Genomic DNA, 15629 nt, shown 5'->3' with positions numbered 1-15629 from the left:
TTAAAATTAAAAAGATATTTTTCTGGCTTTCAATTTTGAAAACTCGTGTACTATTATATCTGTTTCCATTTCATCCAGCAAGCCATTTTCAATGGCCAAGGTTGCTAGTCCACTCAAGCGCTCTTGACTCAAAGTTGATCTTAAGTACGTTTTTATAAGTTTTAATTTTGAAAAACTCCTTTCACCGCTGGCCACAGATACTGGAAGTCTTAACAGAATTCTCAATGCAATATAAACATTTGGGAAAGTATCCACATAACCACGTTTGGTTATGAAAGACAACGCTTTAGCTGGATGACTTCCAGGGGGCAGCATAGTTGCAAATATTTGTAGCTCTTCAAACAGATCATCACCGTTCACAGCAGTCTTCTCCATCAGCCAAAATGGTTTGAAGGTGTTGACAGGCATTCTTCAATTCTGTTTCATTCAAACTTTTCCCAAGGCTTGAAATATCATACTGGGATCAGATCTTGGGATATAGGGCCTGTCTGGAAGGGCCCCTAGACCCCTTCTACACTGTCCTTATAACCCAAGATCCCATCCCAGGTTATCTGCTTTGAACTGGATTATATGAGTCCACACTGCCAGATAATCTGGGATAAACAGAAACCCTGGGATCAGATCTTGGGATATAGGGCCTGTCTGGAAGGGTCCCTAGACCCCTTCTACACTGTCCTTATAACCCAAGATCCGATCCCAGATTATCTGCTTTGAACTGGATTATATGAGTCCACACTGCCAGATAATCTGGGATGAGCAGAAAACCTCGGATCAGATCTTGGGATATAGGGCCTGTCTGGAAGGGTCCCTAGCCCCCTTCTACACTGTCCTTATAACCCAAGATCCGATCCCAGGTTATCTGCTTTGAACTGGATTATATGAGTCTGCACTGCCAGATAATCTGGGATAAACAGAAAACCTGGGATCAGATCTTGGGATATAGGGCCTGTCTGGAAAGGCCCCTAGACCCCTTCTACACTGTCCTTATAACCCAAGATCCGATCCCAGGTTATCTACTTTGAACTGGATTATATGAGTCTGCACTGCCAGATAATCTGGGATAAACAGAAAACCTGGGATCAGATCTTGGGATATAGGGCCTGTCTGGAAGGGCCCCTAGACCCCTTCTACACTGTCCTTATAACCCAAGATCCGATCCCAGGTTATCTGCTTTGAACTGGATTATATGAGTCCGCACTGCCAGATAATCTGGGATAAACAGAAAACCTGGAATATGAGGATTAAAAGATTGAACTGCAAAGACTCTGGCACTAGCCAGTCAAATTGGTCCCAGTGGTGATCGGCACACTGGGTGCAGTGCCTAAAGACCTTAGCCTGCACTTAAAAACAATCAGCACTGACAAAATCATGATCTGCCTGCCAGCTGCAGAAGGCCACCTTATCCCAGTATGCATTATTCACCTATACATCACACAGTCCTAGACACTTGTGAAGTGTCCCACGTGTGATCCAATACAACTTTCTGCCCCGTATAACAACAACAACAACAAACCCACAAACAACAACGGTAAGTCAAAGTTATAGCAGGTTCCCTCATCCTTTCTGCCCCATATAATACTAAAATAATAATAATAATAATAATAATAAAAAGAAGAAGAATATAATAACAACAACAGTAAGTGGGACTTGGGTGATTTGGACTCCAACTCCCACTATTCCTCGCAGCCTCAGGCCCTTTCCTTGTAAGCAGGTGACTAGAACTGACCTGGCTCCTCGTGCTCCTCCCGGATCTTGAATAGCTGCAGCAGGAGGCAGGAGGGCGCCTCGAGGGCACCTCGCACACTGCTGCTCTCGCCTCCTCCCACACGCATGCAGGGAGTGGAGGGAAACACCGTCCAACTGTGGGGCGCATGAGCAGAGCTAGAAGGAAGGCTGCGGACTCTGTGTAGCCTTCAAGAGGGAGAGGGAGGCAGAGAAAGGTTGCGGAGGGGAGGGGGCATTTACAGAGGCGCCCTTGTGCCTCTGGCAAAAAAAAAAAAAAACTATTCAGCAGTCGCTTACCTAGCGTAATGCAAGAACCGCCCCTGGTTCTATATAGAAACCGGGACACCTGGGAATTTCAGTGTTGAATCTCAGGCCCCTTCCACACAGCTGAATAAAATCCCACATTTTCTGTTTCAAACTGGAATATATGACAGTGTGGACTCAGACAACTCAGTTCAAAGCAGATATTGTGGGATTTTTGCCTTGATATTCTGAGTTATATGGTTGTGTGGAAGGACCCCCATTCTCTCTGGCCAATTCTAGTACTTCCAGGTCCTATTCTGCCCTTCTGAATTTACCCAAATGGCTTCAGTTTTTGCCTCGTGACATTCTTATTTGGTGGTTTGCAAAATTTTATGGAGTTTTCCTCCAAAGAGGGCAGAAAAATATTTCTTATGGCTTTGTTACTGGGAGTATGAGCTTTAATCCATGGCCCCATCTATCCTGCTATATAATCCAGTTTCTGAATCCATATTATTTGCTTTGACTTTGATTATACAAGTCTACACTGCCATATGAACCAGTTGAAAGCAGATAATCTGGATTTAGAAACTGAATTATATGACAGTGTAGATCCAGCCTGCGTTGGCATTTTTCCTTCTATTGTATTTACCATTGGAATGCACCCATCTTAATAAATTCTTTGAAAATGGTCCCTGGATTGGCCCCTTGCTGTAAGCGATATATTTAATTGAATACTGGGGAATAATATTGTAAAATATATCTTTTAGATTTTACAAATAGATTTTTCAACAAAATGTGGCAATATGCAACACCTCTGTTCCAAATGCAAGGCATTGTGTTCTATCTCTCACTTATTGACCATGTTCTTTTTTTCCAGCCTTCACTGAGGTCCAGTTCTCTCTTGGCTCTTTTGGAGATATTCATGCTGAATTTTTTTTTACTCCAAAGGTGTTTTGTTTTTCTGAAAGCTTTGGGGTTTCTCCAAACCCTCTAGTATCCTTCTCTTGTGAATGAATGGTGCTGCCTTGACTACACAAGTACCAACACACCACCATATAATACAGATTATCAAACCAGATAATCCACATTATCTACTTTGAACTGGATTATATGAGTCTGTACTGCCATATAATCCAGTTCAAAGCAGGTAATCTGGATTTTCTATGGTACTGTAGAAGTGGCCTCAGTTTGCACATGTGATATAAATAAAGGCAGAGGTTTTATTAAGGAAAGAAATGTATTTCCACTTACTATTCTTGAAAATGTCTAATACTTCTGAAAAATACTATTAAAGGTAATGCATTTTGTGTATTAGAACAAATGCAGAATTAAGGAAAAGTGTTACGATCTAAATTTTGGTCAAAATCTAAACAAAAAAATGACTGAGGATATCTCCCCAAGCTTTCACCTCACTCACCTTTACTTATATTAATTTGAAGGTGTTCTGTCTTGTCCCTATATGCCAGGATCTGATCCTAGATTATCTTCTTATTCTAGATTATTGGACAGTGGAGACTCAGAGCCATTACATACATCCATATAACCCAGAATACCAAGGCAAATAATCTACAATATCTGCCTTGAACTGGGTTGAGTCCATACAACCATATAATCCAGTTCAATGTGGATTTCATACAGCTGTGTGGAAGGGGTCTCAGGCCCCTTCTACGCTTCCACATAAACTCCAGATTATCTGCTTTGAACTGGATTATATGACAATGCAGACCAAGGCCCCTTCTACACTGCCATATAATCCAGATTATCAAAACAGATAAACCACATTATCTGTGTTTAACTGGATCACTTGAGCCTACATTGCGGTATAATTCAGTTAAAAGCAGATAGTCTAGATTTTATATTGCAGTGTAGAAGGGGCCTAATATAATCCAGTTCAAAGCAGATAATGTGGATTGCCTGTGTTGATAATCTGGATTATATGGTAGTATAGAAGACTACAAATGTGACATAGGGTTCTTCCCACACAGTCATATATCCCCAAATATCAAGGCAGAAAATCCCACAATATCTGGTTTGAACTGGGTTATCTGCGTCCACATGGCTATATATTCCAGTTCAAAGCAGATAATGTGGGATTTTATTCAGCTGTGTGGAAGGGGGCCTGGGATTAGACCTGGGGATATAGCATATAGAATTTTACTGACAGAGAAAACATTGAGATGTACATGGTGTTTCTTTTGTAGAATTTCCTAATAAGACTGAAGTGATTTTCTTGATGGCTCCTTATGGAAAACCAAAACTGCCAGTGAAATTTATATTGCCTTTGACAGTTGCATTAAAAACACACACAGAGAGATTGTCTTTTATTTAGTGTCTTAAAGGGACACTCATTTTATAACAGAATCATCAAAGACATAACCGCCTTCATTATTGCGTTTGATCCAGGATGTTTGTATTTATGGTATACTCCTTAAAATAAAACAGTTTATTGTTAGTAAATGTACTATGCATTGAAACGAGACTGCTTTATCAGATTCAACATTTTGTCTAATCTGATATCTAGACAATCACTGTTACTATAGATCAAAAATCTCTTATCTGAAATACTTAATGCCAGAAGTTTTTCATATTTGAATATTTGAATATTGAATATTTACTTAGGCGATCCTTGTAGCCCAAGGATGATGGTCCTCCAAGTGGTGGTGGGCCCGTAGATGGCTGTGAAACCCTATTCTTGATCTGTATGTTCTTCAGCAGTGAGGACATCAGTTCCCAGGTGGAAGGCGGTCCTGGTTAGGGTTGGCATGAAACGCCTTCCTCTTGGCGTGTTTCTCCATTTTGCCCTCCATTCCTGCCTCTTTGAATTCTGCAGCACTGCTGGACACAGCTGACCTCCAGTTAGGGTGCTCAAGGGTCAGGGCTTTTCAGTTCTCGGTGTCTATGCCACAGTTTTTGAAGTTAGCTTTAAGCCCATCTTTAAATCTCTTTTCCTGTTCAACATTACATTTTTCGTTCTTGACTTGGGAGTATAGTAACTGCTTTGGGAGATGGTAATCGGGCATTCTGACAATATGGCCAATCTAGCGGAGTTGTTGTGCAGAAGCATCACTTCAGTGCTTTGTGATCTTTGCTTCTTCCAGCATGCTGACATTTGTCCACCTGTATTCCCAAGAGATTTGCAGGATGTTTTGGAGGCAATGCTGATGGAATCATTCCAGGAGTTGAGTGTGACATCTGTAGACAGTCCACATTTTGGGAGGACAATTGCTTTATAAACAAGCACCTTGGTATCCCTATGGATGTCCTGGTCCTCAAACACTCTGTGCTTCATTCAGAAAAATGCTGCACTCGCAGAGTCCAGGTGGTGTTGTATTTCAGTGTCACTGTTGACTTTTGTGGAGAGGTGGCTGCCAAGATAGTGGAAATGGTCAACATTTTCTAATGCTACATCATTAAGCTGTATCTCTGGTATTGCAGAGGAATTGGCTGCTGGCTGCTGGAAGAGCACTTTGGTTCCTCGATGTTCAATGAGAGGCCGAGCTTTTCGTATGCTTCTGCAAATATTTGATTACTTGTAAATGTGTTATGAGAACCCAAGTGTAAACACAAAATTCATTTATCTTTCATCTACACCATATACACATGCAATATTTTTAAAAAATTATGTTCATGAAACAAAGTTTGCTACATACAGTAATCTTTGGTGGCTATCTCGGGGGCCCCCAAAACACATACTTTTTACTGTAGCACTCCTCACCACACAGGTACAGGTATGTAGTATTGTTAGGACTTGCCCTCTTTTATGTTCTTGCCATATGTATATATGCATGCGTTTCCAAAGTTATGGCACTGCTCAGGTGAACTATATAGCCAGAGGCTAAAGTGCTGCAGGGGAACGGCCAATTGACTGAAACCTGCATCTAGAAAAGGATGATTTTGGATGATCTTCTAGTGCAGGCAACAAGCTAAGCCTTTATGGGGATCTACATGCCTAACAAGCAAGAGAGGGAAAGAAGGGAGTTTCAAGGGATGACAGCCACTGCTATTGTTCCATTTTGTGTCATAGATGCGGTGCTAACAACCAGAAAACTGAGTTCTGGTAACTATAACACCCACGTGTGTTACTTCAGAGTCGGATGTTTTTTAAATACCCTTTTCAAATTGCTGCTATTTCTGGCAACAATAGGATCAGTGTAAGGCAAAAAGGCTATAATTATGTCTGTGTGGGACTGAAAGGGAGATTAAAAAGAAAGGAAGAGCCACATCCTTATCTAGGGATCTTATTTGTACATAATCTTCTCTCTCCTTTGGTCGCTCTCCTGGCATCTTGGCTTGCCAGGGGCAAGGAACTCACGCCAAGCTGGTTTTGTATGCCTAAGGCACTATACAAAATTCAAGAACTCGGGAAATAAGTCTCCTCTTCCAATTTACTTTCGGTCAATCCATTTTTTTTTTGTAACTAACCGCTGTAAAGCTGACAGAGAAGGATTGCTCGGTGGGTTTTAGGGATGCAGCTCTGCTGAGATCTATGCTGGACTTGTCTACAAACAAAGCTTTTAGAATCTGGTTTAATCTGAAATTGACCCACACTGAGCTTCAACTGGATCACCCTTCTTGTTTCTTCCAACTATGTTTCTATGATTCCCTGAATTCAACACTCTTATTTTCCCACTTCTTGGAAGTTATTGGTGTGAGGGGGAATGTGGTTACTTTAGAAGACCCACATAAATCTGAAATCTTGGATACTGTAACAACATGGATTAATCACATTGGATTGGACGTGTCTGCACTTCTAATCAAAGGAAGTAGAACAAGGCATAAGATAAAAGGTGAATGTTTCCCCTGACATTAAGTCTAGCTGTGTCCAGCACTGGGGTTGGTGCTCATCTCCATTTCTAAGCCAAAGAACAGGCGCTATCTGTAGACACCTCCAAGGTCATGTGGTCGGCATGACTGCATGGAACGCCATTACCTTCCAGTGGTACCAATTGATCTACTCACATTTGCATGCTTTCAAACTGCTAGGTTGGCAGAAGCTGGGCCTAACAGGAGGAGCTCACTCTGCTTAGCCTGCTCCCGGATTTGAACCACCAAACTTTCAGTCAGCAAGTTCAGCAGCTCAGCAGTTTAACACACTGCACCACCAGGGGTGGGTAGTACAGTAATGTATATCAAATTAATTAATCTTGTTATTGTTATATATACTCCAGGTCCCGATGTGATGATAAATTCCATTTGTATAGCCAGGCTCCAATTTAGAGAAACACATAAAATAGACTCCTTTTTTACACTGACACAATAATCTCCTACCCATAGGAGGCATGCAAATAATGTGCCTTAATTCTAGAATTTCTAAAAACAAAATTCCAATTTGTTCTAATAATAATAATAATAAACTTTATTTATACCCCACCACCATCTCCCCAAAGGGGACTAAGATGAGGCCAGGCCTAGAATTACAATACAACAAAACAAAACAAAATAAGATGCAAACAGCAAATAATAACATCAAAATAAAACACATATAATGACAGAAAATGAAATCAACAGATGCAAAATAATGTGATGAAGAGATAAAATAAAAGCATGGTGGGCGGGTTAAATGCACAGAATAAGATTGATAAAACCCTGGGTGAGATAAGTAAATGGAAAAGTATATGTCTGTGGGGGAGCTCAGAAGGGGCGAACAATGGGATTGAGCCTTCATTAAAGACAAGGAGAAGTTCTACAATACTTTAACAATAACAGCCAGCTTGAGGTCTTGCTTATTAATAAAGGATTACCCTGTTAACATCTAGCTTTTCTATTGCAACGGACCAATACAGTTGCAAATAGTATTCATATTAACTTTAAAGCTTATCTTTTTATTGGACTTTTTCATTGCAAAATCCTGAATAAGCCTAACATATTTAACAGCCTTTTCAGGGAGGTTAGACCTTCTTTCCTAATTTTCCACAGGTTTCAGTAGGACACTGAGGACAGAATGTTTAGGAACAGACCTTTCACGATGTCCTGGACTGTATATTTTTAATTGCTTTTTATACCGTTTAAACTTTTATGCAGTGAAATTTTTGCCACTTGCTTTAATTGCTGTAAGCCATATTGAGTCCTGAACTGGGGAAAAGGTAGACTGAGGATGATAATGATGATGACAGTAGTAATAATATTAATATAAAACAATAAGCAACAATAATGTTTTTTTTTTCATGTCAGGAGCAACTTGAGAAACTGCAAGTCGCTTCTGGTGTGTGAGAATTGGCCCAGATGTTTTGATGTTTTACCACCCTTGTGGGAGGCTTCTCTCATGTCCCTGCATGATAGAGGGAGCTCAACCCATTCTGCCAGTTTTGAACCACTGACCTGTCAGTCAGCAGTCCTGCTGGCACAAGGATTTAACTCATTGTACCACTGGGGGCTCCTAATTATGGTAGCAATAATAATATATTAATATTAGAAATAGTACTGTTCCATTATCTGGGTGGAGGCCACTAGGGGTTGCTAAAGAGAGAAGGATAGTCCATTTTACAGGGAGGGAATTGAAGGATGAAAACCATTTCCCCCATTTTCACTTCTCTCTCCCCCCCCCCCCCCCATATAATAAACTAGGGTTTTACCACAACAGGGACACGGGTGGGAGGAATAACAGTGAAACAGGGAAAATGATTTTACTCCTTCAACCCCCCCCCCCCCATAAAATTGAGTATCCTTCTCTCTCTAGAAGCCACTAGCGGCCACTAGTGGCAGTATTTGAAAATTATAAGTTGTAATAATGATGACAAAGGGCAGTATTGCATCTGAGAGCTTGCTGGCTCATTGCAAATTGAACTGGGGAAGAAGAAAACTCTCTCCGCTTCCTCTCTGAAGAATGAGATGTGTTAGAAGGCAACCTAAACTGTTTCCAGAGACCTAATTTGAGCAGTCTGTTTTGTTTTCTGCCTCAAACTGCAAGTTTGTTTGTTGCTCTTTATATCCAGTCATCTCACTTTATTTCATACTGAGGCTCCTTCTACACTGCCAGATAATCCAGGTTAGCAATGCAGAAAATTCACATTATCTGATTTGAACTGGCTTATCTTAGTCTGAACTGCCATATAATCCAATTCAAAGCAGATAATGTGAATGTTATACAGCTGTGTAGAGGCAAGAACAGCAGCATTTCCCTTTCAAATATTTGCTGGTCAGTGAGAATGAGAGCAATCAGCCAACTGTTTAGCAACATATTGCTTGCAATATGGCAACATATTATCTCCAATTTACCTAACAAAGAAATGTGCCAGACTTTATCTGGCTAATTGGTTAGAATATTTTAGCAATTATTCCTTGCTCTAGGAGAGCTGGCATAATGATTTGAGTATTGGACAATGACTCTGGAGACCAGATTCAAATCTCCACTTAGCTATTACAATTAAATCTTGCCAAGAAAGCACCATGATAGGTTTGTATTAGGGCAGTGTTTCTCAATCTGGGGGTTGGGACCCCTGGAGGGGGGTCATGAGGGGGTTTTCAGAGGGGCCACCAAAGACCACCAGAAAACACGTATTTCTGATGGTCTTACGAACCCCTTTGGCAGAGAAGGCTGAAGGGGCTCTTTGATTGTAGGTGAGCTATAAATCCCAGCAACCACAACCCCAAAATGTCAAGGTTATTTCCCCAAATTCCACCAGTGTTCACATTTGGACATATTGAGTATTCATGTGAAGTTTGGTCCAGAGCCATCATTGTTTGAGTCCCCAGGTCTCTCTGGATGTAGATGAACTACAACTCCAAAACTCAAGGTCAATGCCCACTAAATCCTTCCAGTATTTTCTGTTGGTCATGGGTGTTCTGTGTTCCAAGACTGATTCAGTTCCATCCTTGGTGGAGTTCAGAATGCTCTATGATTGTAGGTTAACTATAAATCCCAGCAAAAACAACTCCCAAATGACAAAATCAATCCCCCCCAACCCCACTAGTAATCAAATTGGGGTGTATTGGGTATTTGTTCCAAATTCGGTCCAGTGAATGAAAATACATCCTGCATATCAGATATTTACATTATGATTCATAACAGTAGCAAAATTGTATTATTGAAGGCTTTCATGTCCAGAATTACTGGGTTGTTGTGTGTTTTCCGAGCTGTGTGGCCATGTTCCAGAAGCATTCTCTCCTGACATTTTGCCTGCATCTATGGCAGGCATCTTCACGGATTTTGGGTTCTGTTGGAAACTAGGAAAATGGGATTTATATATCTGTGGAATATCTGTAGCCAAATTACAGTTATGAAGTAGTAACAAAAATAATTTTATGGTTGGGAGTCACCACAACATGAGAAACTGTATTAAGGGGTCGCGACATTAGGAACGTTGAGAACCAGTGTCTTAGGATCACACAATAGCAACTCTTGCCTAGAAACCTGGAGGCTATCTAGTCCTATGTCTTGGTCACATCAATAACATTACATATGCAGATATGGAACAGTGAAAAATAAATAAAGCAAGAAAATAATTGTACAGTAGCATCAGATATCTGAAATTTTATTTTATTTTATTTAAAAAACTTTCCTATCTAGTATTTCCAAGTGTATACATTGACTACTAAACAATGGTTCTTCAAAAATAAATCAGATCATTTGCTATTTCTTTACAGGTACCGTCTCACTTATATCTCTGGCTGTGCTTTCATATGAACGATACTGCACAATGATGGGAACAACAGAAGCAGATGCCACAAATTACAAGAAAGTATGGATGGGCATCTTCTTGTCATGGATATATTCTTTATTTTGGTCACTACCACCACTTTTTGGATGGAGTAGCTATGGACCTGAAGGACCAGGCACCACATGTTCTGTGAACTGGCATTCAAGGGATGCTAACAACACATCTTACATCATTTGCCTTTTCATCTTTTGCCTTGTCATTCCCTTTATCATTATTGTTTATTGCTATGGGAAGCTGCTGTGTGCCATCAAGCAGGTGAGTGGATTTTTCAGTCAGTTATCCAAGACATCATTGGGTGGTTGTCCTCCTTTATTATCCAATTAGGGCTTTGATGGATGGAAAGGATAGGAGCTGATTTTTAATTATATGCCTTTCCCTTTGGAATCCCCCGCAACCTGCAAGATCTGCTGCAGAAGATTGGGTTGGTCTGAGCCAGAGCAATCAGGAATATACAGTATGGGAATATGGAAACCATAGACTGGTTTCCAGTTCTACTCCCTATACTGTCAATATATCCAGGAGGACAGAACAACTCTATCATTAGACACCGACAGAGTGAGCAGAAAATGGGACTCAAGGCTGTGTAGAAAATAGATTGAAAAAAGTACAGTTAAAACACAATGGCCATAATAAAGAGTTGAAAAACAAATGGACAATTCTAAAATAAACAACAAGAAAGCAAGGCAGTTCAAAAGCATTTAAAACGTTATGGGAATAATTCAGTACAGTCTATGAAAACACACTTTTCTAACAACCATTTATAATTAGTAATAGTAGTGCAAGGATTAATTCATTCTCAATTGTGGACATTTTAAAGTGCCCATATCCTAATACTATGGTAGATAAAGTAAACAAAACTTAGAATAAAAAGGCAAAAATCTATAAGTAAGAAATCCATTGCCAATAAGTAAATGTTATGTAACAATTTCATGAAACCTTCATGATTCAGAGAATACCAAAAAGAGAATTTCCAGGCTTTGATATAGGCTAGTCTTCCTCTTGTGACACTTCTCCTCTACTTTGGGAGGAATGGGAGTGGGGCCAAGCTAGTGTCATCTGATGGCGCTCATCAGGCCCTGTCCAAAAGAAGCAAAGGGGGCCCATTTCAACCCCAATGTGATGAAGTTGTAAGGCTTTGTGGCAGACTGGATAGCTGCATCAGGTACATTTTGGACTGATCCCCTGTCCAGACAGCTTCTGCCACCATCATGGTTTCATTGCACAGATCAACACAGAGGAGAGAGATGATTTGTCTCTATGTCACCAGTATTTCAGCTCTCTACCAGGCTTGGAGCTCGCTGTGAATGCCTGGCTATCATGTTCATATCTGCTTAAATCAGTATACAGTAACCAGCAAAAAGGGTGTGTGTGTGTGATCTCCCTCTCTTCTTGCTGCTTGTGCAGGGATCTTGTTCTGATATCAGCAGACATGACAAGGGATGACTAGTGAGAAATGATGGTGGCAACATGAACAATGGGGCTGATGTGGTACCAGCCTATCTGGCCATTGTCCCTAGATTCAGCCAATATGTGCTGGATCTGTGCTACTCTGGGCCAGTTTTCTACTAGAATGTAGCCCTAGATGTAATTTTGCATGAATAATCTTTTGGTATTCTAGGATTGCTTTTGTTGGCTCTTATGGATGTCTGTTTTGGAGTGGACCACAAGTTACTGGCAATTAATACAACATCACATTTTAAAGTCAGATTGGTTTGGTTGTGGGTTTTCCTAATTTCACTTTTCCACTGCACATGTAATTATATCAAGCTAGACCTTTTACTTCAGGAGTAAGTCTGAAGACCCATGGGGATTACAGATTAATCACCTGTACCCTGGGACAACCATGATTTTACTCAGCAAATGTGTGGGCATGATTAGATCCTTAAGGGAAGAAACAGGAAAGGACAAAGGAAAGAACTGCATGGGGGACAACGAATTTGCTGTGATATTCTATGCAGCTGACAGTCCTTATGTTGCTCCAGACACTGACTTTCCACTTTGGTGTTCTTTCCCAGGATTAAGTGCCAGAGTTTGTCTGTGTAGCTGTCTTGTCCTCTTCCTCTCTGCAGTGTATTAAAGTAATACAAAATTCATTTGAAATGGAGGGAGTGGGGCTGGTGAAACTGGAACAGTATGAAGAGGTACAACCAAAATAATGAGCCAATCCTACAGAGGAAATGTTACAGTGTTAATGTCTTGTTTTCTTGCTTAAGATAAAAAAGCAAGCATGGGGATAAGATAAAAGTGGAAAAGTTGCTTTTTGGACAATAAATCCCAAAATCCAGTATACAGTAGGGACCATGGCTGACGTAAACTTTTCTAAACTGAGACCATTTACATTTGTGGCAATGACCGTTAACTCAAAGGTCTATAGAAAAGGATTAGAGGATAAGACCAGCAGGGCTGATGACCACATGCATCTTCATAATTAGAGGAACCTTGTCAGCTGCTCGAGAGAAGAATGGGAAAGAGCTCCTGGTCTCATATTCTGCTTGTGATCTTTCCAAGTGATTGGGCATTGTATGATGATAAATTACATCAGAGGTAGAAACCATGCTGTCCTAATAATAATAATAATAATAATAATAATAATAATAAAAATATTTTTTACCTACCTTGCCTTGTGGCTTGAGGGAGATCACAACATAGCTAAAAACACACAAACATTATATAAAAACACATATAAAATGTATTTTCTATGAAATACATATATTATAATACACAAAACAAAGACTGAAATATAGTAAACAAAAAACATGAGTTTAAAATTTATAGTTAAAACTAACTGGGTAGGCCTTTCGAAAGTGGTAGGTTTTTAGTTGTGTTTTCAATTCTGACAGCTAATTTAGCTGTTAGAGCTCTTCTGGCAGATTACTCCACAGTCTTGGGGTGGTCGATGAAAAGACTCACTAGGTAACAGTCACTAGTTGAGTTCTAGTGGGCTGGCTGGAGTAGCTACGCCAGATGACCTGTTTGGGGTGGATTGTACTGGAGGAGATCCTATAGGAAACCTGGACGCAAACCATTTAGGGTTTAAATGTGAAAACCAACACATTGTACGTTGCCCAGAAACTGACTGGCAGCCAGTGGAGTGACTTTTATGAGTGTAATATGCTCAATCCTAGGACTTCATCCCACAAGGGAGCGAAAGTGGGAAGAATCGTCTCCTTCCTGTGGCAAAAATTACTCACCCCCATCACACAGGATTGCGTCTTCCCATTTCTAGTTAAATCTGGCACTTCATTTCACATCAGGTGTTGTCTCCTCCCATTCTGTCATCCGTAGAGTGCCCACATCAGAGGATTTTTTAAAAATCAAATTGTTCAATTGCAGAATTTCAAAGGTTCAAAATTGCACAGTTACAGCAGCAGCAGCAACAACAAAAAATGGAGGATAGAAGTCCAAAGAGTAATGGTGGCAGAAGAAACATCAAGGGGCTTGAAAAGACCACCCACATATACACCCACACTGAAACGTCAGAATCTGGACTGAAAATGGGCAAATGAACAGTTTCCCATCCCATGGAAAAATACCCATTTCTAAGTACAAAGTGATGAGTGGAGTCAATTCCAGCCTGCCTTTAAAATCCTCCTGTTTCTACATGTTTCAGAAATGGAGTCCTATGTGTAATTTCACAATTACAGTTGCTGTCTGGTTAGAATTCCTTCTTTAAAAACAAGTGTGTTAGAGCACCAAAGTGTCCAGCGATTGAAAGGAAAAGCTTGGTGTTCACCACTTTAATTGCCTTGGTTCAGTGCTATGGAATCCTGGATACTGTAGTTTTACAAGGCCTTGAGCCTTCTCTTGCAAAGAACGTGGATATCTCACCAAACTACAAATCCCAGCATTGTACAGCTTGGAGCCATGACAATTAAATTAGAGATGAGGTTCCTCAAATAGGTGCCACAGCTGCAGCTCCTGAAGCATCTTTCCCCTTTGCTTTGGCTCAGCACTAAGAGTACTGTATTACACTAATCTAATGTGCAGCCAAATTTTGGCAAGTTAATTTAGCCAAAAAAGCTGAGCATCAGACTCAAGTAAATATAGTAATTAGTTTCCGAACTTGGTACAGAGGTAGCCCAATGTAAAGCACATTGCAGATGTCCAACCTTAAGATTACCAGCATGTACATCACCATCTTTAGGTCGTCCAATTCTAGGAAGGGGTGCAGCTGGTGTTTTGGCTGAAGATAGTATTAAACACTCCTGACTGTTACATGTACTTGGGCTGGTCTTTGGAGAGATGGATTCTCCCAAGTTGCGAACACTCCCAAGTTGTGAACACAGTCTTTTATGGGGAGGGTAATCTCATCGAGAACTGGTTGATGCACCAATTTGTTGTTGAATGGCAACTCCCAGCAATTCTTGCCAACATAGCCAATGGTTAGGAAAGCTGGAGGGTGCGATTCCACAACATTTGAAGGGCTGCACCCAAATAAAGGTTTTTTGTTTCATAAAGTGTGGTCCTTTCCTTGTATTTTTCTTACCACCTCATCATATGGAGAGAATGAAGCAACCTAGCACACTGCTAGGACGCTTCCTTCATGGAGCCCACTAGACGCCATCCGACAACGTAAAGCAACTACTGGTGGGGCTCCATAGAGGAAGCATCTTGGCAGCGTGCTAGGATGCTTCCCGCATCCCATAGAGAAGAATGAGGGGAAGCTGGGCTGTGGAATGATGATGGGGTGCAGTGGGTGATGTGGGTTTGGGCCATGGATTAGGACCTCATTGTGATGAGGTCCTTAGTTTTTCATTGAGAGCTCACGGCTTGATTAGGTCTGAGCAAAAGGCAATTCTGGTATCTCTTGAATTCTACTGTCTTTCTTTAAGACAATAAAATTGAATCTAATAGCCACCCAGAAGTAGCTGAATTATCAGAATAAAGGACCTGCAAAGAGCCTTTTGTGCAGTGGTTTTTCAGTTATATTAGCCTTAAATTGTTCATACTTATTGCTCTCATGACACTTGACTATCCATTTGGCATTTAAGTCTAATCTTCCCT

At 40.6% G+C, this 15629-nt stretch overlaps 1 protein-coding gene across 2 annotated transcripts in view; it reads left to right on the top strand.

Annotated features, from left to right (window-relative positions):
• LOC132770702 (vertebrate ancient opsin-like) overlaps positions 1-15629 on the top strand; it is a 153603-nt gene that overhangs the window by 16222 nt on the left and 121752 nt on the right. For both annotated transcript variants that reach the window (XM_060767932.2, XM_067465948.1), the window contains one exon: positions 10552-10880. In XM_060767932.2, coding sequence (XP_060623915.1) covers positions 10552-10880 — 329 coding nt within the window. The remainder of the gene's footprint in view (positions 1-10551; positions 10881-15629) is intronic.

This window comes from Anolis sagrei, chromosome 3, assembly GCF_037176765.1.
Source record: "Anolis sagrei isolate rAnoSag1 chromosome 3, rAnoSag1.mat, whole genome shotgun sequence".
In the NCBI taxonomy this organism is placed as follows: Eukaryota; Metazoa; Chordata; class Lepidosauria; order Squamata; family Dactyloidae; genus Anolis; species Anolis sagrei.
This window is presented reverse-complemented; position numbering and strand designations above follow the sequence as displayed.